At 42.6% G+C, this 23,569-nt stretch overlaps 5 protein-coding genes across 12 annotated transcripts; 1 reads left to right on the forward strand and 4 right to left on the reverse strand.

The window, feature by feature from the left end:
* Window positions 1-447: 447 nt before the first annotated feature.
* Window positions 448-7,399, reverse strand: LOC135581325 (protein IRX15-LIKE-like). Of its 8 annotated transcripts, XM_065119694.1 has the most exons (5): window positions 7,219-7,372; window positions 5,595-5,671; window positions 5,450-5,503; window positions 1,533-3,208; window positions 448-468 (listed from the first exon to the last, which is right to left on the reverse strand). In XM_065119694.1, exon 4 carries the CDS (start codon window positions 2,549-2,551, stop codon window positions 1,562-1,564), a length of 990 nt encoding a protein of 329 aa, XP_064975766.1. In that variant the 5' UTR covers window positions 2,552-3,208; window positions 5,450-5,503; window positions 5,595-5,671; window positions 7,219-7,372; the 3' UTR covers window positions 448-468; window positions 1,533-1,561. The 8 variants fall into 8 exon arrangements, 3 of the variants coding, with proteins under 3 accessions (XP_064975766.1, XP_064975765.1, XP_064975767.1); XM_065119693.1 differs by lacking the exon at window positions 448-468 and having other exon boundaries at window positions 1,462-3,208; XR_010489081.1 differs by lacking the exons at window positions 448-468; window positions 1,533-3,208 and adding an exon at window positions 4,567-4,975 and having other exon boundaries at window positions 7,219-7,383.
* Window positions 7,400-8,080: 681 nt separating this feature from the next.
* LOC103993950 (vacuolar protein sorting-associated protein 28 homolog 1) lies at window positions 8,081-9,294 on the forward strand. Its single transcript, XM_009414193.3, has 2 exons — window positions 8,081-8,936; window positions 9,018-9,294. Exon 1 carries the CDS (start codon window positions 8,271-8,273, stop codon window positions 8,907-8,909), a length of 639 nt encoding a protein of 212 aa, XP_009412468.2. The 5' UTR covers window positions 8,081-8,270; the 3' UTR covers window positions 8,910-8,936; window positions 9,018-9,294.
* Window positions 9,295-11,351: 2,057 nt separating this feature from the next.
* On the reverse strand, window positions 11,352-14,082 carry LOC135586960 (CDT1-like protein a, chloroplastic). Its single transcript, XM_065119696.1, has 3 exons — window positions 13,859-14,082; window positions 12,853-13,566; window positions 11,352-11,665 (listed from the first exon to the last, which is right to left on the reverse strand). Exons 1-2 carry the CDS (start codon window positions 14,060-14,062, stop codon window positions 12,856-12,858), a joined length of 915 nt encoding a protein of 304 aa, XP_064975768.1. The 5' UTR covers window positions 14,063-14,082; the 3' UTR covers window positions 11,352-11,665; window positions 12,853-12,855.
* A 5,990-nt stretch (window positions 14,083-20,072) lies between these two features.
* On the reverse strand, window positions 20,073-23,388 carry LOC135618637 (L-type lectin-domain containing receptor kinase IX.1-like). Its single transcript, XM_065119697.1, has 2 exons — window positions 22,975-23,388; window positions 20,073-22,903 (listed from the first exon to the last, which is right to left on the reverse strand). Exon 2 carries the CDS (start codon window positions 22,263-22,265, stop codon window positions 20,277-20,279), a length of 1,989 nt encoding a protein of 662 aa, XP_064975769.1. The 5' UTR covers window positions 22,266-22,903; window positions 22,975-23,388; the 3' UTR covers window positions 20,073-20,276.
* LOC103993948 (uncharacterized) lies at window positions 22,817-23,265 on the reverse strand. Its single transcript, XM_065121390.1, has 2 exons — window positions 22,975-23,265; window positions 22,817-22,903 (listed from the first exon to the last, which is right to left on the reverse strand). The coding sequence occupies exons 1-2, from the start codon at window positions 23,263-23,265 to the stop codon at window positions 22,817-22,819; spliced, it is 378 nt and encodes a 125-aa protein (XP_064977462.1).
* Window positions 23,389-23,569: the final 181 nt, after the last annotated feature.

A 23,569-nucleotide genomic window follows, 5' to 3' on the forward strand; every position in this document is an offset into this window, starting at 1 on the left:
CTTGCTGATATTTTCATTTTGTATGTCTTATTAGGGTTCTAAGTAGCAAATAACTAGATAAAAAAGAACCATGATCTTTGAGATCTGACTGAGGTCTACAAGTTCAAAAATTCTGAGAGCAGGAAGCCATGATTGATGGGAGATGGGTCCAAGAAAGAGAAGAGAAAATAATGCAGTGCAACACTGTAACATGATTGTTGAGCTTCACCAAAGTTGAGAATGATGTCAATTCAACCAGCTTTTTTTCCGACATGGCTTAATGTTTGAGTTTCCTGCACGGATGAGCTTAGACATCGATGCAAGTCTTCCTTCCTCACATCCAGAAAACAATCTTTCACCAGATGGGTGAATGCTAAGGTGGTATATAAACAACAGCATAAACTCATAGCTTCGCTGTATGGCACAAGTGTTTGCTTCAGAAATCTTCAGCACTATCACATCTTTGTTAGATCTCACTGTATGATTGCCCTGCAAGGAATCAAAGATTTAAGGTAAGAAACGAACTTAATTTCTTGGATTCAGCGCCTTTCATCTTTTGATATCAAAATGAAATGTTAGTATCGTGGAGCATAAAAAATCTTCTTTATGTTATTGTTATATGAAAAATTTTAATATTAAAATTTAAAATTAAATAACAATATATCTAATTTTATGTTGCGTATTTTTCGATGTCGTTCAAATTTTTTTTGTTTGATCTATGCACGCACCGTTATCGAATCCGAAAACTATAACGATGCTATTCTACAAGAAGAACTATATTTTTCTTTTTTTAATTTCTATCATTTATATGATCTGAGTGATGAATTAAGGATAAAGAGGAGATATCTATATATTATTATTCGTATTGAATCTAAAAGATTCTATCTATTTATGAGTTAGAGCATAAAGTCAATCTAAGATAAATAATTAGGAGAGTCTCTCTCATCAAAGTTATCTCTTAAAAAATCTTATCATAAAAAATATTTATAATAATAAAATCGTAAATCTCAGATCGACTAAATGAATCTTTTACCGAAATTATGTAAAAAAAAATCATATACTTAGTTAAGTATAAAATATTTAAAATTTTATTTATAATTTATATTAAAATCTTTTTAGGTCTTCTTATTATTATCTCTTCTTCTTGTACTATTAATATTAATATTTTTTATTTTTTTATTATTATATCTAATAATATCTAAATTTATTATTATTTATTGCTGTTTGGTCCAGACCGAAAGTGGCTCCTATCTAAATGATAGTGACTCTTGCACTTGATTGACGAGGACTTGGTCACGGGATTCATGCTCCATGTCATTATCACCATATTATCAATATCATATAACCATATATCATGCCATCTGCACCTATTTATTTATATAAACAAATGAAACATCAAAATCAAATGGAAACAGAAGTAAATATATATATATATATATATATATATATATATTAAAAAAGGAAACTAAGAAGAATGCCATATAATTTAGGAAATAATTAATTTATTATTATTTTTATAATTATTTTGTTTTATTTTTCTGAAGACAGTTGACCTAATGTCACAGGCCCGGCAGAAGACAAACTACGAGGCGGCGGCTTTGCCTCCAGCCGGCGACGACAACGACGCGGTGTCGGCCTGGTTGGCGCAGAACTCATCGGCGGGACCGCCGCGGATGCGGAAGTGGGCGAGGCTGCGGGTAGCGGCCACAAGGTTCTCCGGGCAGAGGAACTCCGCGCTGCACAGCTTCTCCACCTTTCGATCGTATTCGTGGACGAGCACGTCCACGTGCCCCGGCCCGCCGGACCTGGCCATGACGGCGGCGGTGAAGATGGCCGACATCCGCCCGGGCTCCGTCGCCGAGTACCCCTTCGGCCCGTCGACGAGGATGACATCCCAGGGGACGTCGTAGAGCTGGTTGGGGAGGTCGTTGATGGCGAGGCGGCAGTCGGAGAAGAGCAGGTTCTGCACCGGCCGGCAGTCCCCGCGGCGATGCCGTCGGGCGGCGGCGATGAGCTCCGGCATCTCCCGGACCTTGGTGGTGTAGGCCACGTCGTAGGCCTCCACCCCGGGATTGCGCCCCTCCACGTGGGCGACGTAGTACTCGTTCTCGTCCACGAACACGGTGCGGCCGCCGTGGTTGAGCGCGCGCCACAGCGGCGTCTCGTGCCCCAACCCGAACACGAGCAGGTTGCACGGCCCCCGCAGCCGGAGCACGCCCGCGACCGCCCGGAGGTCGCCCTCCGCCATCTTCCCCGTGGAGTTGGAGAACACCGCGTAGTTGACGAGCGAATCGAAGACGGGAGCGGGAAGCAGCGGCGGCGGCGGGCGAGAAGAGATCGAGCCGGCAGACATCACAGCGGAGGAGGGGAGGCCATTTGGATCTCTCGCAGTGGTGGTGTTGAGGAGAGTAACGAGGGAGACAAAGGCGAAGAAGGCGAGGAGAGCGAGGAGCCAAACGCGATGATGGTGGGAGACCAAGATGGAGATGGATGTGGTGATCCCATTGCCTCCTTGCTTGCTGATGGACGAAGGCTGCAGAAATATCAACTTTGTGCTGCCAAATCCCTTCATCTTGTCACTTCCCCGCAATTGCAATTTACACAACGGCACAATAAATGAATGATATCTCTCTAATTTCTCCCTCTCTCTTAGAGACGAAGAGGGAGAAGTTCGTGAAGAGGAAAGAGTATGGTGCCCTCGATTGAAGTTGTTGACTAGTTGGGTTCTCTCTCTCCCTCTCTCTCTCTATATGGTGCCTTCGACTGAAGTTGTTGACCAGTTGGGTTCTCTCTCTCTCTCTCTCTCTTATATACATTCATTCCTGGATAACAAATGGGAAGACACACGTCATTGCTGCTGGTTGAGGTGGTACCTTCAGAGAGATTAAGAATGGATTGGTCACAGCCATGGGTGGTGATTTGGGCACACAACGGGAAGAGTAGGAACTGGATAGGAAGTTGGCGTCAGAACAGAAATCTGGGTGGGTTATGCCTGTCACTGTGACCTTTATTGGTGGTGAAGCAATCTGATGCCAGTGACTTACGGGAGGGGATGGCACTACTTCTCAATAGTGTAACTAACTGTGGGCATATGGCTTGAGAACAAGGAACGGCCACAGGGACTGCTCACCGTGGGATCCATCCATTCTTCCACCATGCCGCAAGGGCTACGCTTGGATTGGAATCCACGGTATCCTCCTCCATGTTCGCTATGTCGGATGTGGCACCTCTGTATTGGTGAATATATTGCACCTGTTGTATTACACAATAACATGCTATATATATCCGTGTGTTTATTTATAAAACATGGTGTCGGTACAAGTAACTAACAATGTAGATGATATATTTAAGAGGAAGGTCAAGTGATATAGGCAGAATAAATACATTGCATAACTTTAAATCTCGAGTACCATAAAAGTTATCATTTTGCATTGGAGTTCCATAACACTGGCTTGTTGTGGCACTGGACATTTATATAGGTTTACACAATCCAAGAACAGGAGAAACAAGGTTAAACTAAAACATGAAGAAACACATACTTTACTGTGTGAATTTAATTACAAATACTACATTATTGGCTTTGATTTGCTTATGCCAATTAATCTAATCTATAACTAAATCCCCCCCAAGTCTTAAAGGACCAACTTCAAACAATGCATAGCATGGATGACTTTATGTCGACAACAGCTAAAGCTATATTGCACTTATCAGAATGTAGTGACAGGGCTCAAGAATTTAGCTGAAGCAGATATAAAGCAATATGTATCAATCATCAAAACATATATCCACCAATCATACTTTAAAAAAAAATGAAACAATTATATATAATCAACACATACCTTAATATCTCTGTTGAAAGATCCAATTGATTAGTGCATTGTTACACACATGATATTCATGTAAAGTATGCTATTTAATGTAATGAATTTTTTTTTTTTGAAAAAACATATATTTTCTTTTCAACAGTGCTGCTAAGGTAGTGAATCTAGTGATAGAGCCTGAACAGGAAGAAGCATTATGCTTCAATTATCATCAAGGCTGCTAAAGAAATTTGTATGCATGCATGTACGTGTAGGATGTAACACAGTAAATGACAATAGTCACAAGCACATGTATGCAAGGATGCATGCATGCATGCACGCATGCGCATGCACACACATACACTCAAATGTATATGTGCAGATGAAGTCATGAACATGGGGGATGCACACCAACAAATAGAATCTTTTTTTCACTGAAGCCGACTGCAGAGGCACCAATAGAACTGTTCTATTATTTTTAGAAGAAATCTCCATAACTATGGCTAGTGCTGATTGGCAGATTAAATAGAAAAATGAAGTCCAATTATTTCATGCAATGACATCGTTGCCACCTCATGGTGGAGACTGAAGACTAAGGATCAGTTATAAGCTTCCATGATCTTTCCGTCATAAATAAAGTCATATGCACATGTAAACTCAGACTACTAGAATGTCTGTAATAGAAGAATGATAATTTTGCAGAATGTTCTTTTATTTAGAAAGTCAGATCTCTGATTTAGAACTGATTCCTCATTAGTATTCTTGCAAAGACAATCTGCTCAGAAGCTAGTTAAATAGTCGCCCTAGACTCATACCAATATAGTTTGGACAAGAAATGGATATCCATAATAGTCCCCAAGATTCAGTGAGACAAACACATTACACCACCTGTCAGCCTATGATAAACAAAAGTAAACAGGATGATTGTGGATTTCTAGAAATAACGGTTCAAAAACATTGTGCATGATAACAGTAGGAATGCATGTTGGTTTTACTCTCTTGCCTACTTCTATTTAAAGAAGTTGGCTGCAACTTTTGAACTGTAGTGTAGGACCTCCTATCCACCAGCTGGCCTGCTAGGTTTGACGGCAAGCTCCTTGTGCTCAACCTAAGAAGGTTAACTTCAGGTTGACATTTGGTTGTAATAAAATCTATAGTTTATCCAGGGAGCCATATGATGTGCTCCTCAGATATCCCTGTTCCCAATCATACTGCAGGGTTGGTAGATGGGAGCCATATGACTCATTTGCATCTTAATCACTATACATTGACAATCCATAGAGAAAATTGGAAAATAGATTTAGGAAAAGTCATCAACTAAAACTTAAACAAATACCAAATCCTTCGGAAAAAAATTTATCATATAGCACCATCTCATGAAAGAATTTGTGTGCAAATCAATAGTGAAAAATCTCTGACAACTAGATCTAGGCTTAATCTTTGCAATGTTTAACAACAAGAATATATATCTTCATTTCTCATCGCATGTGACCGATAAATTTTTCACATCAGTGTTGAATATGGACTGAATTAATTGTCATTGCAAAAAATCACATTTGTTTCAACAGAAACTCAGTTTAAAAAATCTTTGGAAAAGAAGAAATCAAGCAACTCAGGATAACCCAGAGGCAATTTAAAGGTATTGTGGAATCTGTCAACAAGGTGCTTACCAGGAAAGTGAAAAAGGCTGCGGCCAGATGTTTGAGGACTTAAGTTGCAGATTGCTGACCCAAAAAAAGGCAGGAATTAAATAAACCTTCAAAACAAAGTTCTCATTCATTATTTTTAGCAAAGAAACAAAAAGACACTGCATACTTCAACAATTTCTGTGCCATATTTAGTGGGGAAACACTAAATTCTGAAATTTCCATACGCCAGCTAGTGCCAACAATCTACAACGTAAAGAGAAATCTGCTTCATAATCAATAAATACAAAGCCAAACAAGATCACAAAAAGAAAATATCCGACATAAAAAGTTGCATTCAAAGCTATAGTTAAATGCTCACTATAAGTCGAACTGAAAAAAATGAACCATGTTTGTGAATGAATGAGAGATACTTATTATGCAAAACATTATAACTACTGTGGTAATAAATCTCAAAGATGAACAAGTACATTGGATATACAGCCTCACATATACGAAAAGGTTTTACTAAAACAGGGAAACTAATATCATCTTGTCATAACATCCTTCACAAACTTTCTGAAAGGTCAGAAGTTGCACAAGCAAGCATGAAAAGCTATTAGCCAAGCTTAATTATAATAACAGGAAAGTGGATGTGACCTCCTCTAACATGCATAGGAAGAGAAAAAATGTAACCTAGATATCTTTCTCAACTCTTAGAATTTTATGAGTTTGTGTTGCATGCAATCTCAACCTTCCAACACCATTTTCAATAGCAAAACTACCCTCCTACATGATCCTATGATTTGCTGCTTGTGCTGCCAATGACATAACATTGTACTAAGCAAATTGATGAAGGTTATACTACATTATTTCCTCTTCCTGATAGTATAAAAATACTCAACTTCACAAAGTCATTACTCATATCTCTGCACTTTGCCATATCTGTCTTCAGATAGTATATCAAATTTTAGTCATCTCGTAAACTATGTTTCCTTCATCATGCATACTTTTTTATTTGTCATAACAAAATTTTGTGTTGGTTATCTGCAGACTAATGCCGCCCTGTTCCTTTCCTGGGATTAAGAGCATCAGTAAAATGATTTAATAATAAACACACATACAAAGCTAGGGCCTCAAGGAGCTCGAGAAGAAAAGATCTATATAGCCAACCCCGAATAGTTAACAATAACTTTGCTCTATGATCAATTCTATACCAGGTTTTATTTCAAATACATAAATGTAGCAAAAGAATGATCATTCCTCGGCTACGTTTACTGTTCTTTTTCTATTTCTGTAAGTCCGAGACTACAATAATTTGACAGTTCGAATTCTGGCCGCGTTTAAAGACGAAATTGAGAAACATGCCATAAATGTACTCATCTTAAGTTCCTCACAACCGTGAAAAGAAAGAGTCCGCTTACGAAAACGAAGCCCTAGATTACATTTGATTCAGTCCAATTCACGGGAAGGACGACAACATCTCCAACAAAATGGCATTAGGGTAAAAAAACGCCTAGGAACTTTCTTTCCATATTAATGTTCCATCTTTTATCCAAGATCAAACCAAGGAACCCATTTAACGTCAAAAATGCACGAAATGACAACGATCTCGTCCTCCGGAACAAAAGATTCGCGACAGCAAGATCCATCCAAGAAAAGTCCGAGTAAAACGAAAAACAAAAACATCCAGAGACAATCGCCAGAAAACAAATGCCCAAAATAATTTTCAAGAAAACAGGAACAATCTATCACGACGAATCCCAAACAAAGACGTCAACTTCGAGGCGAGATTCCGATCAGCGACGGCTTACCTGATTGGGATCCACAAAATCCAAGACGATGGGAAGGCGAGGGAATCCGCTTCCAGGAGGCCAACGACAACGCCTCCCATCCTACGCTCCTCTTTCTCCTGTCATCGGTGATCGAGAGAATGTGCGAATCACATAGAGGGGATCGATTATAGGGAGACGATCAGGTGGGAAAATTTACCGCAGAAACCAAATGTTATTCGTTAATCACGGGTAATAACATTGCGGCTCCGTTGTCCTCTCCAAGACAGCCTTCGGCTTTCTTGTGCTCTGGTACTGGTCTTTCTTGTGGCGCCCACTTTACTTCGCAATTTCTTGCTTCGAGAATTCAGTATCCGGCTCAAAAGGTAACAGCTGATCTCCGTTGTCCTCTCCGAGTACTAGCATTGCGGCTCCGTTGTCCTCTCCGAAACAGCCTTCGGCTTTCTTGTGCTCTGATACTGGTCTTTCTTGTGGGGCCCACTTAACCTCGCAATTTCTTGCTTCGAGAATTCAGTATCCCGTTCGAAAGGTAACAGCTGATCTCCACGATTTTTTGTCCTCAATATGTCGTGTATTACTTCAAAATAACAAGAGACCTCCAACGACAGCTCACATTTGCAGTGGAGAAGATCCGAATTGGGTGCTCCGCTTGGGGTCCACGCGTTTGAAGAGTTTGAGAGGCCACGTCATCCCGAACAATTTCTTGGGCGATTCGACCGGTCCACGGAATATATTCGTCTCCGCTGACCCTTTCCCACCTGCCCCTCACGCGTTAATCACAAAGTCTTTAGGGCTTCGATCCCGTCGCAATCTTCCATAAATCTACCAGACTACTACGGGGCCGAGATAAGAATTAGATGATCAAGATTAAAAGCATGGTTGAAGACGATCCCAATTCCCATCCCGTTTCGTCGACGCCGTTTCCTTGCCCCTGTCCGCTTTCTTCCTCCCCCGCCCCTCTTCCTCGCCCAAATCGATATCTATCGAATCGGCGCCCTCACCCATCGATCCATCCAAAGAAGAAGAAGAGGAATAAGGAATAGATTAGAGAGAGAGAGAGAGAGAGATCGGCGATGGAGGAGGTGAAGCTGTGGCGGGACAAGCGGGAGCGGGATATGTACGACAGCTTCGCCGACCTGTACGCCATCATCAAGACCACGGACAAGCTGGAGAAGGCGTACGTGCGCGACCTCGTCTCGTCCGCCGAGTACGAGGCCGAGTGTCTCAAGCTCATCGCTCAATTCCGCACCCTCCACTCCGCCCTCCGCGGCGCCGTCCCCTCCCTCGACCGCTTCGCTGAAGCCTACCGCCTCGACGCTCCCGCCGGCATCAATCGCCTCCTCGTCTCCGGCGTCCCGGCCACCGTCGAGCACCGCGCCGCCGGCTCCTCCTCGGCCGCTGCCTCCGCCTCCGCCGTTGCTGAGTGCGTCCAGCACTTCATCACCGCCATGGACTCCGTCAAGCTCAACATGGTGGCCGTCGACCAGGTCCACCCCCTCCTCTCCGACCTCTCCACCTCCCTCGCAAAGCTCGGCAACGGCCTCCTCCCCCCGGACTTCGAGGGCCGCACCAAGGTCCGCGACTGGCTTGCTCGCCTCGCCAAAATGGGCGCCGCCGACGAACTCACCGAGCAGCAGGCCCGCCAGCTCCACTTCGATCTCGAGTCCTCCTACAACTCCTTCATGGCCGCTCTCCCCAACGCCGGCTCTTGACTCTCCCTCCCTTGAATCCTCCTTCAGGTTCTCTCTCATTTCCCTCTTTAGACGGCGCATTTCTTATTGATTGGGTAATCTCAACGTATTTGGGCTTTCTTCATGCAGAGCTACATTTAGTTGGATTTGGGGAGCCTGCTTGAGCTTATCTTTGTCAGCAACTTCGGTGCTAAATGGTGTGAAGTGTCTCATAGTACAAAAGATTAGGAAGGTCTATCTCTTTCTTTAGGTGATCTTAATGCTCAAAGGATGCAACTATGGTTTAAAAACACATCTTTTGTCGTTTGAATCTACTATGCTTTCAAGTGTCTCACAACTCTGGCTTGTCATTTATATACTCACATGCTGTTTTAATAATAAAGTGCTTTCTAGTTAAGAAAATTTAGTTTCTTGTGTTTATTTAATGTGTTGTGTCTTGTATTTTCATAAGATAGGTGAATCGGAATTCCGAAAGGTGAAAAATTCAAGTGCTTGTCCAGACAAGATCTCATTGATTATTTACTCATCATCGACTGTCTAGGACTTGATTTCTGCAAACTCATTAGTTATTTCGACCAATTTATTCCATAATCATATGTAATCCACTTGGTTATACCAACCATGCAGAAGATCAGAATAATTGAAGAAGCTTACTTCTTGAACCACCTGCTTTTTAGTTATGAGAGTCACTGCTTAGTCTAGTTCATCACATGGACTTGCAAGAAGTTTAGTATACACTAAACCCTAGATACAACGGATCACCTGGATTTCTGCAGTTGATAGTTTTGAGAAGCTTGGGAGATAATTATGCATTTTGATCTATATGGCATGACAGGATGTTACTTAACACTTTGTTCTGGTTAAACATTTAACTGAAAGGAAGGGTTTTCTTGGAAGCTTGGTCTTTACCGCTGAAAATACTGGAAACATGTCATCTGGCCCAACATTGTAAAAGTATCATGTACTTTGTGTATTAGGTGAAATGATTTCTTTCTGAATTTATGAAATAGTTCCAGCTATTATACCTAGTGGTAGTTAGTTTTTATTTGATTTTAAATTTTGGCAGTATATGAGATAGCCATAACAATCGTTTTTTATTTCATTGTGATCAAAGCTACTCCTGCTGGAATTTCAAACCCATTTGAAACCTATGCACTATTTGCATGTTTTGCAAAAGAATTCTACGGAGCATGTTTGAAGCTCCATCCTGTTGGATTTTGAGCCGTAAAACCATCATGGTACTTGTGGCCTCTGGCAAGTGACTGGCATTTTCTTGATAGTTTAGAGGAATGTCTAGTATTTGTTAGAAGTTTCTATCAATCATCAACAGCATGAGATGGTTTTTATGGAGTAGGAATGTGCAAATTAGTCCTAGAAAGATCTAAATTTGTCATGTAGAGGTTGATTATCCTTTTGTCAGTGGTGTTATTGTTTATGTTGTTCGTCGGTCTCTACGTTGATATGTGAAGGACAGGTAATCCTCAAGCCCTCAGAGATTGGATTAGTAAGGGGCTAGTAAGAACCGCTGGAGAAAAAGGTATTTTTGGAGTGGGGTTCTTGATTGCAATCCAGTCAAGATTGAAGATATATGTCGGTTTCATTTTGGTCTCAGCTCGAGTATGATTGAGCTAGGTATAAATCAATTGGTTAAAGTGCATTTAACATTTATTTTATAGTGTTCAGTCCAACACATGTGATCAGAATGATTTTAGCTAGTGTCTCATTATCAATCACTTTTTTATGTTGGATAATATAGTTTTCGCTTGATTCAGTAGAATATTAAAGCTCCTACGCAAATTGGATTGGTTTATCCATATGACCGTAATTGATTCATGTAAGATCTTTTTTGGATCTCTGGAGCTCTAGTTGAAGCATATGAATAGAGTATTGCTATGTTTTCAGGTGTTTGGTAGCAACCGATAATATAGATTTTCGCTGATTTTTCTCCTATTTTATATGTTTTGTTTCAAGAAAAGCTTTGTTTCCTCCTTACCACCATTCTAAACCTTCACCCTTTTTTCTGTAAATGTGTTATTGCATTCTGTAAATGTAGTTGCTGCATAGAGAACGCATGCACATCAAACAAAGAGAATTTGGTCACTCGTAGAATAAATATTGGGTTGCTGAGGCTGGACAAGTTTACATAATTGTCCCAATCACAGGGTGGATAAATATTGGGTTTCTGAAACATCTTCTGTGCTAATCATGCAATTTATTTGTAGTTTCTGGATTTTGTTGAGTGTAACTATTGATGAGGTTGATGTTTATGATGCTGTCAAATGAGCAGCTGCAGAACCAGTAGTTAAACATATTAGGAAAAGCATAATAACAAAGATTATTTTGATAGTTTTTGTTGGATATTTCAGGAGTATGACTAATTGACAACCTAAACTTTGATTAGCTTTTCAAACAAGTTGGTCTGTCAACTACAAATTACAAATACATCGGTGATATGTATGACAAAGTAGAGAAATCTTTATACTAAAAAATTAAACATAATTCCATTCTTTTAATGTGTTTCAACAGTAATAGATGATCGGAAGTCAATATGTACATCTCCAATCTTAATATTTTTCGAGATCTCGCTTGTTTGTCAAATGTAAGCTATGAGAAGAGGAGTCGTCCCAACACAGAACAATCAACTAGTGGATCTAATTGGCGTCATCGGTAGTACCGAGTCCATTGGCGGGAGATAAAAAGGCCTTTTAGGTGCGTCCTCTGACTCTGCTTCTGGTAACCTTTGTCGAATCTCTTCTAGATTTGATCTCTTATTGACACTGCAAGAAGCATTAACATTTATGAGTCAGTACATATTTTGATGTAACTATCTGGTCATAATCATGCATCACAGACAGTAGCAATACAGAACATCTACTTCACAAAATTCAATCTTCTGGTTAGGACTTCTGATCTTGAGTGAATGCATGTAAAGCATTAATCGAAAGAAGTTTCTGAGGCAAACAAGAACCAACTTCTGACCATCGTTTTCTCCTGGCATCCCTATTGAGCCAATATATAAGGCCACAGAAACATAGCAATCGAAAGTCCCTATAGGCTTCTCTTAGCAAACACAGAAATCTTACACACAGAAAATGTGTCCACCGTAGGCAATCTTTTCAGAGGTCCAATCTGGAACTAGTTCTAGCAGGAGTTTCAACTGTTCTTCCACTTCAGCTGCAAATTCAAGTCCCAGGAATTTAGCTCTGAAAGCTTTAATGTTACATGCAGAAGCATCAAGGATTTCAAAGTAATGTTGACTGGCTCTTGCTTTGTCATGGCAGATGTCATCTTTGAGCAAAATATGAGTCGAATCATGTCAAATGTATTAGGCAAAGAAGCTATCAACTTTTGCCTTTTGATTGCATTGGCAACACCAATTAGGCCTCTACTGCTTTCTGCTCTTCCTCCCGGATCGGAAAAAATGTACAGCAATTAGGCCTTCAATTGCTCTTACAAATGTGTTTGCAAACATGAAATAATAAACAAAGTCCCATAATAGAAGACTTGTTCCCAAAGTAATTATTCAAATGAAGGCATTCCCCAAATAGTCAAAAGAAGAGTATAGAGTATTACCCTAAAAAAAAAAAAAGAACATCATACAGTATGTTTAACGATCCAAAACACAGACCATAACTTTTAATTTGTTATATAAATTTATCTCGCACACAAATTCATGTTGACCCAAAACAACATTATGGCAATCCAAACAAGAACATGCAGTGATTAACTTTCGGCTGTAACATAATGCCTACATTTTTAGGCAGAGGAGAGCATGAAGCCAATGCTAAACTAAACAAACGTATCTAAAAGATAGAGAAATGATGATGTTAATCAGCATAGTGTAAGATCATCAAAATGGTACAAATGAGGACATAATCGATCTATCATTGCTTATTGGTGCACCTATTGTGAAATGACTGCACAGATAATTCATAATTTTTTGCAGAAACCTCAAAGAACTCACCGATTACAAGAGTGATTCAGGTTGAATATCGAGAACATCATCATCATCATCATCAGCAGCAGCAGAAGACACACTTCTACCTGTGTTCTCTTCCTCCCCTGCTTTTGCGCTCTTTTCTGGAGTCATAAACAGTTTTGTCCGCGTTGAACGCTTCAAAGATTCGTTCAACGGTGTAGAATCACAGCTAGGGGATGGCCTACGTCTCTTTGGTGTGGGAAGCTCTGGCGTATTACACATTAACCTCAAGGGAGTGGAAACTGTTTTTGTAGGTGTCTCCTCCGGTATATTTGGTTCCTTTGGAGGACTATTGTCAGCTCTTACCAACATGTGGGTTTCCTCTTCAGAAATTCTACAGTTGCTCGATAAGGTGTTTGAAATGGAAGAACAGAGCAAAGACTTCTTGATTATGGGTGGATTTGAGGTGCATTTTATGGGAGACGAAGCAGCAGAAACAGAGAGATCATCTTTAGGCCAAGCTTGGCTGAGACACATAAGAGGAGTTTTCTCTGAAGCAGGAATGGGAATTTTCTTAGAAAACCACCTGCGAAAAGATCGGGGTATGTGAGACGGCACTAAGAATTGTTGCTGGGTAGCGGCACTTGACGTAGACTCAGTGCGTGTTGGTTCGAAATTGAAGTTTGAGGCTCTTGGAAGTACACTTGGCTTTGTTTGGTTAAATGGATGTGGCAATTGCACCTCAGGGACCTCATCTTCCTGATGTAGAGAAAACTAGAAGTCAGTATGGTTCCAGTCCGATCTCAGTCTATAAAACTGCTTACAACTAGAGATTCCTAGAAACAATCACCAAAAGAAAATATAACCAATGGAGAGCTGTTCATGTAAAAGAGTGAATTTTAGCCTATTCTTGGATCCAAAACAAAGTACAGTACTCTGTAAGCGCAAATTGGTTCACGACATTTGCTAGTGAAGAAAAGGGAAGCAATCTGTTAACCTAAGGAAAAGATTTAAATTGATTAAGATGGTGATTCGATGAGATTGGCAATACCTGTGGATGGCCATTGTAGAAGTCAACAATCCTTTCCCTGAAGAGCTTCGTCAGGATTGAATACTTACTCCCACTTTCTCCATTGATGTTCTCGGCTACTGCATCAACTTGCAGAGTGATCTGAAGCTCCGACTTCACACAACAAGTGGTCTCATCATGCAAAACCACCTTCTTGATCATTATAGCTTCAGGCATTATGTACATCGACTGTGCTAAATGTGCATAAGTGAAGCTCCTAAATGCAGAAAGCGTCTCAGTGAGACACATAAAATCACTTAAACATGGAAACAAAGAAGACGATGGAAGCAAGACGAGCCAATAAGTGTCATCTCCTTGGATGAAGTTATAGCACCTTTCCCCCAAAATCTGACTCATGGTGAGGATCTTTGCGAGTGTGGACGATGGAAGCAACCGTATCGAAGTCACCATGCTATCGAAGAATTTACACAGCATCTCATACCTGATTAAAAGGAGCTTATTGCGGTTAGAAGATAAAAAGAAGCAATTCAACAAACATGTTATGTACAATGATCAGCAAGATAAATTCAATGAAAAATCATAAAAGCCCAAGAGATTTAGGTGATGTAAAGAAAGCAAATTGGGGGATCTTTCCTGTAAACCTAGAAGAGAATCCAAAGGACTCAAAGAACATACTTTTCAGGAAGCTTGATGAGGGGTTTGGCCTTCGAGGACTCAAAGAGGAGTGGCTCCTCCCCCCCGGGAGGAGATCGTCGACGTCGCTGGACCGAGCAACATCGGACCGAGTCGCGGTACTCCGCACCGGCTTCTCCGGCGTCCAGATCTGGTCGGCAGGCGCCACGGCCTTGGCTGGTGGTTCCGGGGGATGGTCGACGGGAGACGAGGAGGGAGTCTTCTTGGTCGAGACGGAAGGCTTGGGTTGCGCTTCGGAGTCCATCTCGGCTCTCTGCTTTGGATCGAAGAAGAAGAGGAAGAGGGAAACGGATGCTGGCGGACCGGAATCAATGCGTGTGTTTATATAGAAGGGGTACCGTACGAGTTCCCGGGAAATGGATGTTGGCGGGAACGCCATCTGCCCCGCCACGTGGCACGCGGAAGACTTCTGTGTTGTAGATGGAAGTCTCTCAACAAAAATAGTAAGCATACCACTTTAGTGGTAAGACATTTTTTCCTGCCTGCATCAATAATACAAAAAAAAAAAGCAATTTTTTTTTCATATGAATAGTAAAACGAAAAAAAAAATCTTTCTTGAGTTGAGTTATTATAAGCCACACCGAAAGTTGTCTTAAATAAATCCTAAAAAAAATCTAGAGAATATATTTCCTCTTTATTGCACACCAAAATTAACTCATAATTTCCAAGGAATCTTTTTCTTTAAGTGTAATTATTTCCGATCATGAATTCCTTATCTTGAAGCAACTTTAAACAGCTTGTTTCCAAGTATAGCGAACGCTTGCATGCTCAAAACAAATGAAGATGGAGATGAAGATGGGGATTGATATGGGGATAAGATGTGGCTTCTCGTGTACTTCACAATAAGGTGGGAAATGAGGTTTTTTTTATGGAAATGAATGAATAAATTGACATTATCATGAAACACATTAAGAAAAGAAGAATACGAGTTCGATAGTGATAGATAATAATTTGACACCATCCATAGTGACATATGGTAGCAATCTCAAACCCTACATGGCACCCTTGGTCGGATTTATGCACACATCTAAAATCGGTACAAAACGACATAATCCGACTTAGAAATGATTTTCCAAAGCGACACCACCCAACTTAAAAGCGACACAAAGTAGAATCTACGTTACTTGGAATCGCATGGAATGACAACTGAAAATGATAAGATGGTCCCGCATAACACAGGCTCGAAATAGTTGCCCTAGAATGGACGAACCACCTACCTAAAATATCAACGGATACTAATAATCTACAGATGATCGATCTTGGAGATGTATAAAAACTACCCCCAAACAAACGTTTGAGGGGGAGCCAAGTAGGTAATAGTCTCCCTACTCTCTACTCTCTCATTTACATAATTGATACTGTTGTCTGTTGTCTTCCTCCCATTTTGTCTTTTGTTGATTTAAGCATCGAAAGGGTCGAGCTGGCAAACCCTCCGGCGTAGACCTGTTGCGCAAGACCATTGGTAACTAAGAGGCAAAATCAATGCCCAAAGATGACTTGACAACCAAGAGAGGACCTCACAGTCGAACAAATCCTAGTTCCTCTACTCGGCCTCACCACTCCAAGGTCAAATTGATCTCGGTAAACCGCCTCCCTTGCAGACCTCCTATGTTAGTTTGACACATCAGTACTCCCACTCAGTAAAGAAGAGATACGAAAATGAACATACACCTTCAGTAATGAATTAATCATGTAAACTCACCGGTGGGGTTGATGACTTGTCAGAGAGAAAGGAGAACCAATGACCTTATTTACCAAATTAAGAAAGACCCGTTTCTCTTTGATCCACTCCTAATTTAGGTTCTTTCTTTATTATCCCCAATCAATTTTCTCTTTTTTATCAACAGGTGGGATTCCATCTACAGTGAAACCCATAAAGTTTGTCATCGACAGTATAGATTCGCTTAGAATATTTTGTCACTCTATTGTGACTGTCATTGGTTTGTTCGTTAAGAGCTTGGAAAGCATTTATATTCTAGTTTTGGATATAACAGTGCTTCAATTTGATTCACCTCACGTTAATCACGGGCTTTTAGCTTTTATTAGTATATGAGCTACAATTCATTCGCAAAGAACAACCGTCGAGCACTGGCTCATAGTTTTTGACTTTGAGTGGGAGATGCTCATATGATTTCCTTCTCATTTGATTTGATTCCCGAAAAGCTACTTTATGGATAGATAAGCGATGCCCTTTGCCACACACAGACACTTCTTCTCTACTTTAAAAGTTAAATTGCTCAACATGGCTTGTAAAGGAAGGGGAATTGTCTATAATTAAAAAGGAATAAGCCAGTTTAGTCATATTGATACATAATTGATGTAAAAAAAAAAAAAAAGAGTGTTGATAAGTCATTGATACCATCGATTGATGAGCCGACACGATTGGTTCACTGACGAATGTACAGGTTCATCCTCGTGCCTCCTTCATGTTGATGTGAGAGTGTTGATGTAGCAAACCGACATAGGAGGTCCACGAGGGAGATAGTTCATCAAAGTTTATATGGCCTTAGAGCGATGAGGCTGGGTAGAAGAACTGGGATATGCTCAACTGTAAGGTCCTTGGCTGTCGGGTCATCTTCGGGAAGTGGTGTTGTCTCCTAGTCATCAGTGGTCCTCTTCGGGAATCGATCGTTTATAGGTTGTTAGTGTCCGTCGATATTTCAAGCATGCTCTCTTGGCTATCGGGTTATCTTTGGGCAGCAGTATTGTTTCTTAGCCACTAGTGGTCCGGCATAACAGGTCTACGCCATTGGAGCTTCTTAGCTTGATCTCTCCAATGCTTAAGTCTGTGAAAGGTAGAGGGAGAGGAAAACAGTAGTATCAGCTATGTAAATGAGAGAGTAGAGAGTAGAAAGCCTATTACCTGTGATCCAACTTAGATAAAATAAAAGACCTAGTTCTCAAGTAATCCAAGAGAGGTGCGCTCACTACTGAATCGTAATTATGAAAACTCCTCATGAACTCCAAATTCACCGAAGAGGCCCCTTTTAATGGAGAGGACCTAATCACCTTCACCCTTGGACTATTTGAAGATGGAGCATGAACCTTGACCAATTGGTGATTAGAAGATCAGAAAGAACTTGTATGAGAAAGGAGAAACATCCCAACCTGAGACAAAAGAATATAACTAATGCTAGGATGAAGGACTCAAAGACTATCTCGTCTTATCGAGAACCAAGACGAAAAAGGAGAGATACTCCTAAGGCAAGAAGACTTAATAATTGCTCCAAAGATTGACCCACCTTATAAACCTTGAGGGCAAGACTGAGAGCTCCCGAGGCTCTAAAGAATATGGACTCCGAGGACTCAGATGGAGGAATGAGTCTCATCTTACGAGATGAGGAGATTTTATGAGGAGATCGATCTCTCTCCTCTTGTGATTAAGATAAGTGTCCATTCATGAACAAATCCCAAGAGGAGAATGTCCGAGACCTACCACAATGGAGAGAAGGTATGAAACCTGCTATGACAAGAAATTCTAAAATCTGTCACGATGGAGAGAAGGTATAAAATTTGTCACGACAAAAAGAAGATTTGAAACATGCCATGGTGGAGAAGATTCGAGATCCACTATAACGAAAAAAAGACTTAAAATCTTCCATGGCAGAAAGTAGAATTGAAGCCCGTTACAATGGAGGGGAGACTTAAAATCAATCATAACAGAAAAAAGATTTAAAGTCCACCATGGTAAGAAGACCTAAGATCCACTATGATAGAGGGACTTGAAATATGCTATAATGAAAACAAGATTTGAAGCCTATCACGGTGGAAAGACCATAGATCCACCCACCATGGCGTGAGAATATTTTAAGTTCACCACGGTAGGAAGATCTGAGATCTATTATGGCAAAGAATGGACTTAAAATCTACCACTACGAAGAGAAAAATTTAAAGCCCACCATATCAAGAAGATCCGAGATCTGCTATGGTAGAGAAGCGATTTGAAATCCACCATGATGGAGAAAGAGTTAAAGTCTACCATGGTGGAAATATATGAGAAAAATCCATTACAATGGAGGCATAAGCTAAATGTGCTTGAGGGATGTGAGTCAGGAAACTCGATCGGTGATGAGACAAATCCATTACAATGGAAGCACAAGCCAAATGTGCCCGAGACATGTGAATTAAAAAAACTCAATCAGTATCGAGACAAATCCACTATGATAGAAGCATAAGCCAAATATGCTCGAGGTGTATGAGTTAGGAAATTCGACTAATGCCGAGATAAATCCATTACGATGAAGGCACAGGTCAAATATGCATGCGAGTTGGAAAACCCGACCAGCGTCAAGATAAATCTACTACAGAAAAGGCATAGGCCAAATGTGCCTAAGGCATGTGAGTCAGAAACCTGACCAACATCGAGACAAATCCATTACGGTGGAGGCATAGGCCAAAATGTGTTTAAGGCGTGTGAATCAGAAAACCCAACTAGCATCGAGATAAATCAACTATAGTGGAGGCAAGGGCCAAATGTACCTGAGGCAAGTGAGTCGGGAAACCGAGTCAGTACCGAGATAAATCTATTATGATAAATGCACAGGCCAAATACACCTAAACCATGTGAGTCAGGAAACTCGACCAATGCCGAGATAAATCGCCTATAGCAAATACACAGGCCAAATGTGTCCTAGGCGTATAAGTTAGGAAACTCGACTAATGTCGAGATAAATCTGTTATGACAGAGGTATAGGCCAAATGTGCCTAAGGCACGTAAGTTGGGAAAACCCAACCCGTGCAAAGATAAATCTACTACGGTAGAGGTGCAAGGCCAAATGAGCCCAAGACATGAAAACCCTACCCACACTAAGAGAAATCCACTATGACAATAAGATAAGCCTAGCATACCCGAAGCACTTGAATTAGAAAAACCCGACCCACAGAATAAGATCCCGAACACTCTTATGTCGGAAAAACTGAATGGCACACTTCGAACCCCTTTTGCAAGAGTCACACTTCGAGGGTGGGGGCAATCATCAACTGACACATAATTACCATGCGAGATCTAAGTCATCCTCTATTTGTCTACATGTACGAAGATTTAAAGTAGAGAAACATAATTTTCCTTCTTGTTCATTATGGCAAAGAGATAACCACAAATTTCCTTCCCTCCCTTTCACAAGGAAAACAATTCTAAATCCCTTTATTTTCCTTTACGACAAAAGAAGGTCATCATAAACTTTCTTTCCCTCCTTCAAGATATAAAAACACATCCTAAACCAAGAAATGACAAGAGACTCTCCTTTCTTGAACTATTTGAGCATACATTCATATATTTCAAATTACTAACATGAGCATTAAAGGGACCAGGTCGAGAAACCCTCCCCGGCTCTAGTCTTCGTGTAGGTGACACATCGAGAGCATAATATTTTCATCTTGGAAGCATGATATTTTGTACCTCTAAGACATCTCAAACATTCTTACATATATACGTCTAGATCATATCGGGCTAACCAGGACTTCAACAATATCTTCCCCTGACAACTCACAAACTAAAATAGTAACTTATTTCGATTGTACGAAATTGTTCCAAGAAAACCCATAAAAAAAAGTTCCCAATTAACACCGAACAATATATTCATACATGCTTCTTCTTTTTTTGTGTTTTGGTGAGAAAATGACAGATGGAAACATTGATATATATATACATAAATAAGTATGAAGAAAGCAGAAAACAAAAACATGAAGCTAAATGTCTAATTGTAGTGTTGTGCTTGAGAGGAGAAGACAGAGGCATTCTTATTGGTCACATATCGATCATCGTAGTGGAGTCGGAAGAATATGTCGCATGAGAGTTGATTTGGGACGAATTGGTACCATCAGACGTGTGGTTAAAGCTCGCCACGTCCGCCGCCGCCGTGCAGTACATCGGCACTGGCATCTTCGGCGGGAGCTCCGGCCATGGAGTCTCGAAGTTGAGCACGTTGATGGCTTGCCTGATCGATGGCCGCATGGTGCAGTCTGGATGAGCACACCACAGCCCCACAACCATCAGGAACGCCATCTGCTTCTCGTCGAACTCGCCGTCGAGCTTTCCGTCGGCTGCTTCAAGAACCCTTCCCCTCCCGTAGAGCTCCCACACCCACTCCACCAGCCTCACCTTCCCCTTCTGCTCCATAGGCTCCACCGGCCTTCTCCCACATGCGATCTCCAACGCCACGATCCCGAAGCTGTAGACATCGGACTCCTTGCTGGCCTTGCCGGCGGTGACGCACTCGGGGGCCAGGTAGCCCATGGTGCCGGCCAACACCGTCGTCTGCGAGTGGCTGTCATGGTCGACGAGCCTGGCGAGCCCGAAGTCCCCCAGCTTGGCATTGAAGGCGGAATCGAGCATGACGTTGCTGGGCTTGATGTCGCGATGCACCACGCACTGCTCCCACTCCTCGTGGAGATAGAGCAGAGCAGAGGCCAAGCCGAGTGCGATCTTGTGCCGCACCGGCCACTGGAGGGTCTTCTTCGTGGTGTAGAGATAAGAATCAAGGCTTCCATTGGGCATCAACTCGTAAACCAGCAGGAATTCTCGGCGATCATGGCACCAGCCCACCAACTGCACCAGGTTGCGATGCCTCAACCGGCTTATGATCTTGACCTCCGAGACGTACTCCTTCCTCCCCTGTTTCGACCCCCTGGAGACCCTTTTAATGGCGACGTCGAGCTTCGGATCTTTCAAGTAGCCTTTGTACACCGATCCGAATCCTCCCTCCCCCAGCTTCCCCTCCTTGGAGAAGTTCCTCGCAGCGCTGGCCAGCTCTTCGTAGGGGAACCTCTTCGGCCCTCTTTCTCTCTCGAACTCATCGTCGATGATCTCATCGCAGTCTATGTCCTCTGCTTCTTTCATATTCGTACTCGAGGCCTTCTTCTTGGAGAAGACGAACCACATCAAACCTGAGACCGCCACCAGGACGCCAACTCCGACACCCAAGCCGATCTCGAGCCCAGCCTTGGTTTGCTTCCTCGGTTGCAAGGTGGAGTTGAAAGACCACGACAGCAGGCTGTGCGTCTCCGTCAAGTTGCCTGTGGACGCCGAGAAGCCGATCGCCACCATCTCCGGCAGCACATCTCGCAGATCCACGATGAAGTGCAGACTGGAATTGCCGCTGAAGGCCGGATTCCTTTCGTAACTCAGGAAAACGCTCAAGTTGTGAGTGGCGGCATCGTAGCTCGCCCATGCGCTTGCCCGCCTGCCATCCTTGAGGCTGCTGTTCCACTGCACAGTGGCGCTTGAGGTGATCGAGTCGATATCGATTCCGACATGGTCGGCGAGCGGATCCCACGCGTTGGGAAAGGTGTCGAACTCGACCGCCACCGTGCTGACCCTCGAGCTATCGACAGAGCTGTTGCTGAAGAGGCCGAGGAAGGCGCCCCGGGAGTAGGCAGGCAGGGTGGAAGGATACCCGGTGAGGAAGAAAGCGAGGCCGTCGCCGTGGGGCGTTAAGGGATTGGAGGAGTTGATGACGAAGGAGAAGTGGGTGGTGAAATCAGCCAGCTCCCTCGTGGTGGCATCCCAGAGGCGGAGCGGCTCCCGGTACACTACTCTGCCGACGCTGTATTGCATGGGGGAGCTCGTGAGATGGATCTCCTTGTCCAGCAACGATGCGTCGCCTTGGAACTCGATCTTTGATGTCGTATCGTTGTCGAAACCGGAGAAGTTGAAGGAGAGCGAGCTCGCCATGGGGATCACAGTCGTCAGGCAGACGAAGAGAAGAGACAAGTTGCTGGATCTCCTCAGAAACATGGCTGTGGCACGAGGCAGTGCAGGATGGAAGTGATGAAGCTGGTAAAGATGTTCTTCAGCTATAAAAGCCTCAAAACAATAATAAGATTCGTCTGCAATCGGTTTTCCTGATGCTTCATGATGACATTCCAAGAACCTGTCGTCCACTGAACATGCTTTACGGTCAAATCAACAAAGAAAGAGGCGTTCTTTATGTTGGGAATTACATGCACGTTGTTTTCGGTGTCACATCTCTCCATATCCAACCTGCGATCCGATGCAGGAGGGACACGCACTATGTCTAATATATGATGATCTTTATTCTTCATTTCTTGGGCGTGAGTAACGCTCCTTCCTGCTTTAAATCTACTCAATCTGTTGAGGAACGAAAGAGAATGATAACTCTGTACTACACGAGAAAAGAAGAATGTGGATCGATTACAAGTGCTTCGTTCCCACCACACACCAAGAACAATTAAATCTGCATGATGCAGGAACGAAAACAAACAAATGGCTACAGCAATTGCGGTGGAGATCTGATACGCCAGTTGAGCAGGCAACTGTTTCTCGGGTCACAATGTGGGCAGCATCATCTGCAGCGGCGATCTTGCATGGACCTTGAAGCGCTTCGCGGCTGCTCTCAGCACCCTCTTCCACCCCTGCAACCACCTCATGCGGTCATACGGAATCCTAAACGCCAAGATTGTGTACTACGGGGATGAAGCATTACCAGTTTAGGAGAAGGAACCGGAGAGAAATCCAAGCTCTTCCTAATAGCACTCGGCCTCTTCTTCTTCCGCTTCTTGTATGTGAGCTTTGCTTTCACTCTTCGGAGTGTCACTGGAGATCCGGCTAAGAGTTTCTTCCGGGCGTCATCGATGCCGCGGGGGAGCAGGGGAGACCATATCCCGCTCTGGGAGTAATCGAAGTCGAAGGCGGAGTTGTCCGGGAACTTGCCGAGGAGCTCCCGTGACATGGTCGGCTCCAGGTACTCCACCGTGACGACGCGCTCCGCCACCATGGCTCGACACTATCATCAGCGGAAACGGGGTCTGGGGGTGGCTTGTGGTGGTGAGGGGGAAGATGGAACGGATTGTAGAGGGAAGGAGATAGAGAGAGAGCGCGGATGGGGAAGAAAACAGAGGTAGAAGTGACCGTTGAGACTTGGCATGATTGTGTGTGTTAGCGTTAGGGGAAATTCGACCGTTGGGACTTGGCATTTAGCTTTGAAATTGTAGGAAGCTTGACCTACACCATTTTCTATGAGAGACAACGTGGAACCCACCGCAAAGGGTCCCGTTTTGCTCCAACAGTGAGTCAGGTAG

This window comes from Musa acuminata, chromosome BXJ2-8 (genome assembly GCF_036884655.1).
Source record: "Musa acuminata AAA Group cultivar baxijiao chromosome BXJ2-8, Cavendish_Baxijiao_AAA, whole genome shotgun sequence".
NCBI classification, from domain to species: Eukaryota; Viridiplantae; Streptophyta; class Magnoliopsida; order Zingiberales; family Musaceae; genus Musa; species Musa acuminata.

Excerpts from the sequence above, each read along its gene's own strand:
- LOC135581325 (XM_065119694.1), bottom strand. The coding sequence starts at position 2,551 with ATGAAGGGATTTGGCAGCACAAAGTTGATATTTCTGCAGCCTTCGTCC.
- LOC103993948 (XM_065121390.1), bottom strand. The coding sequence starts at position 23,265 with ATGGTGGCGGAGCGCGTCGTCACGGTGGAGTACCTGGAGCCGACCATG. Across the intron at positions 22,904-22,974 it reads CGGTTCCTTCTCCTAAACTG|GGGTGGAAGAGGGTGCTGAG; the intron begins GTAATGCTTCAT and ends AGGTGGTTGCAG.
- LOC135618637 (XM_065119697.1), bottom strand. The coding sequence starts at position 22,265 with ATGTTTCTGAGGAGATCCAGCAACTTGTCTCTTCTCTTCGTCTGCCTG.
- LOC135586960 (XM_065119696.1), bottom strand. The coding sequence starts at position 14,062 with ATGTACATAATGCCTGAAGCTATAATGATCAAGAAGGTGGTTTTGCAT. Across the intron at positions 13,567-13,858 it reads TCTACAATGGCCATCCACAG|GAAGATGAGGTCCCTGAGGT; the intron begins GTATTGCCAATC and ends TCTCTACATCAG.
- LOC103993950 (XM_009414193.3), top strand. The coding sequence starts at position 8,271 with ATGGAGGAGGTGAAGCTGTGGCGGGACAAGCGGGAGCGGGATATGTAC.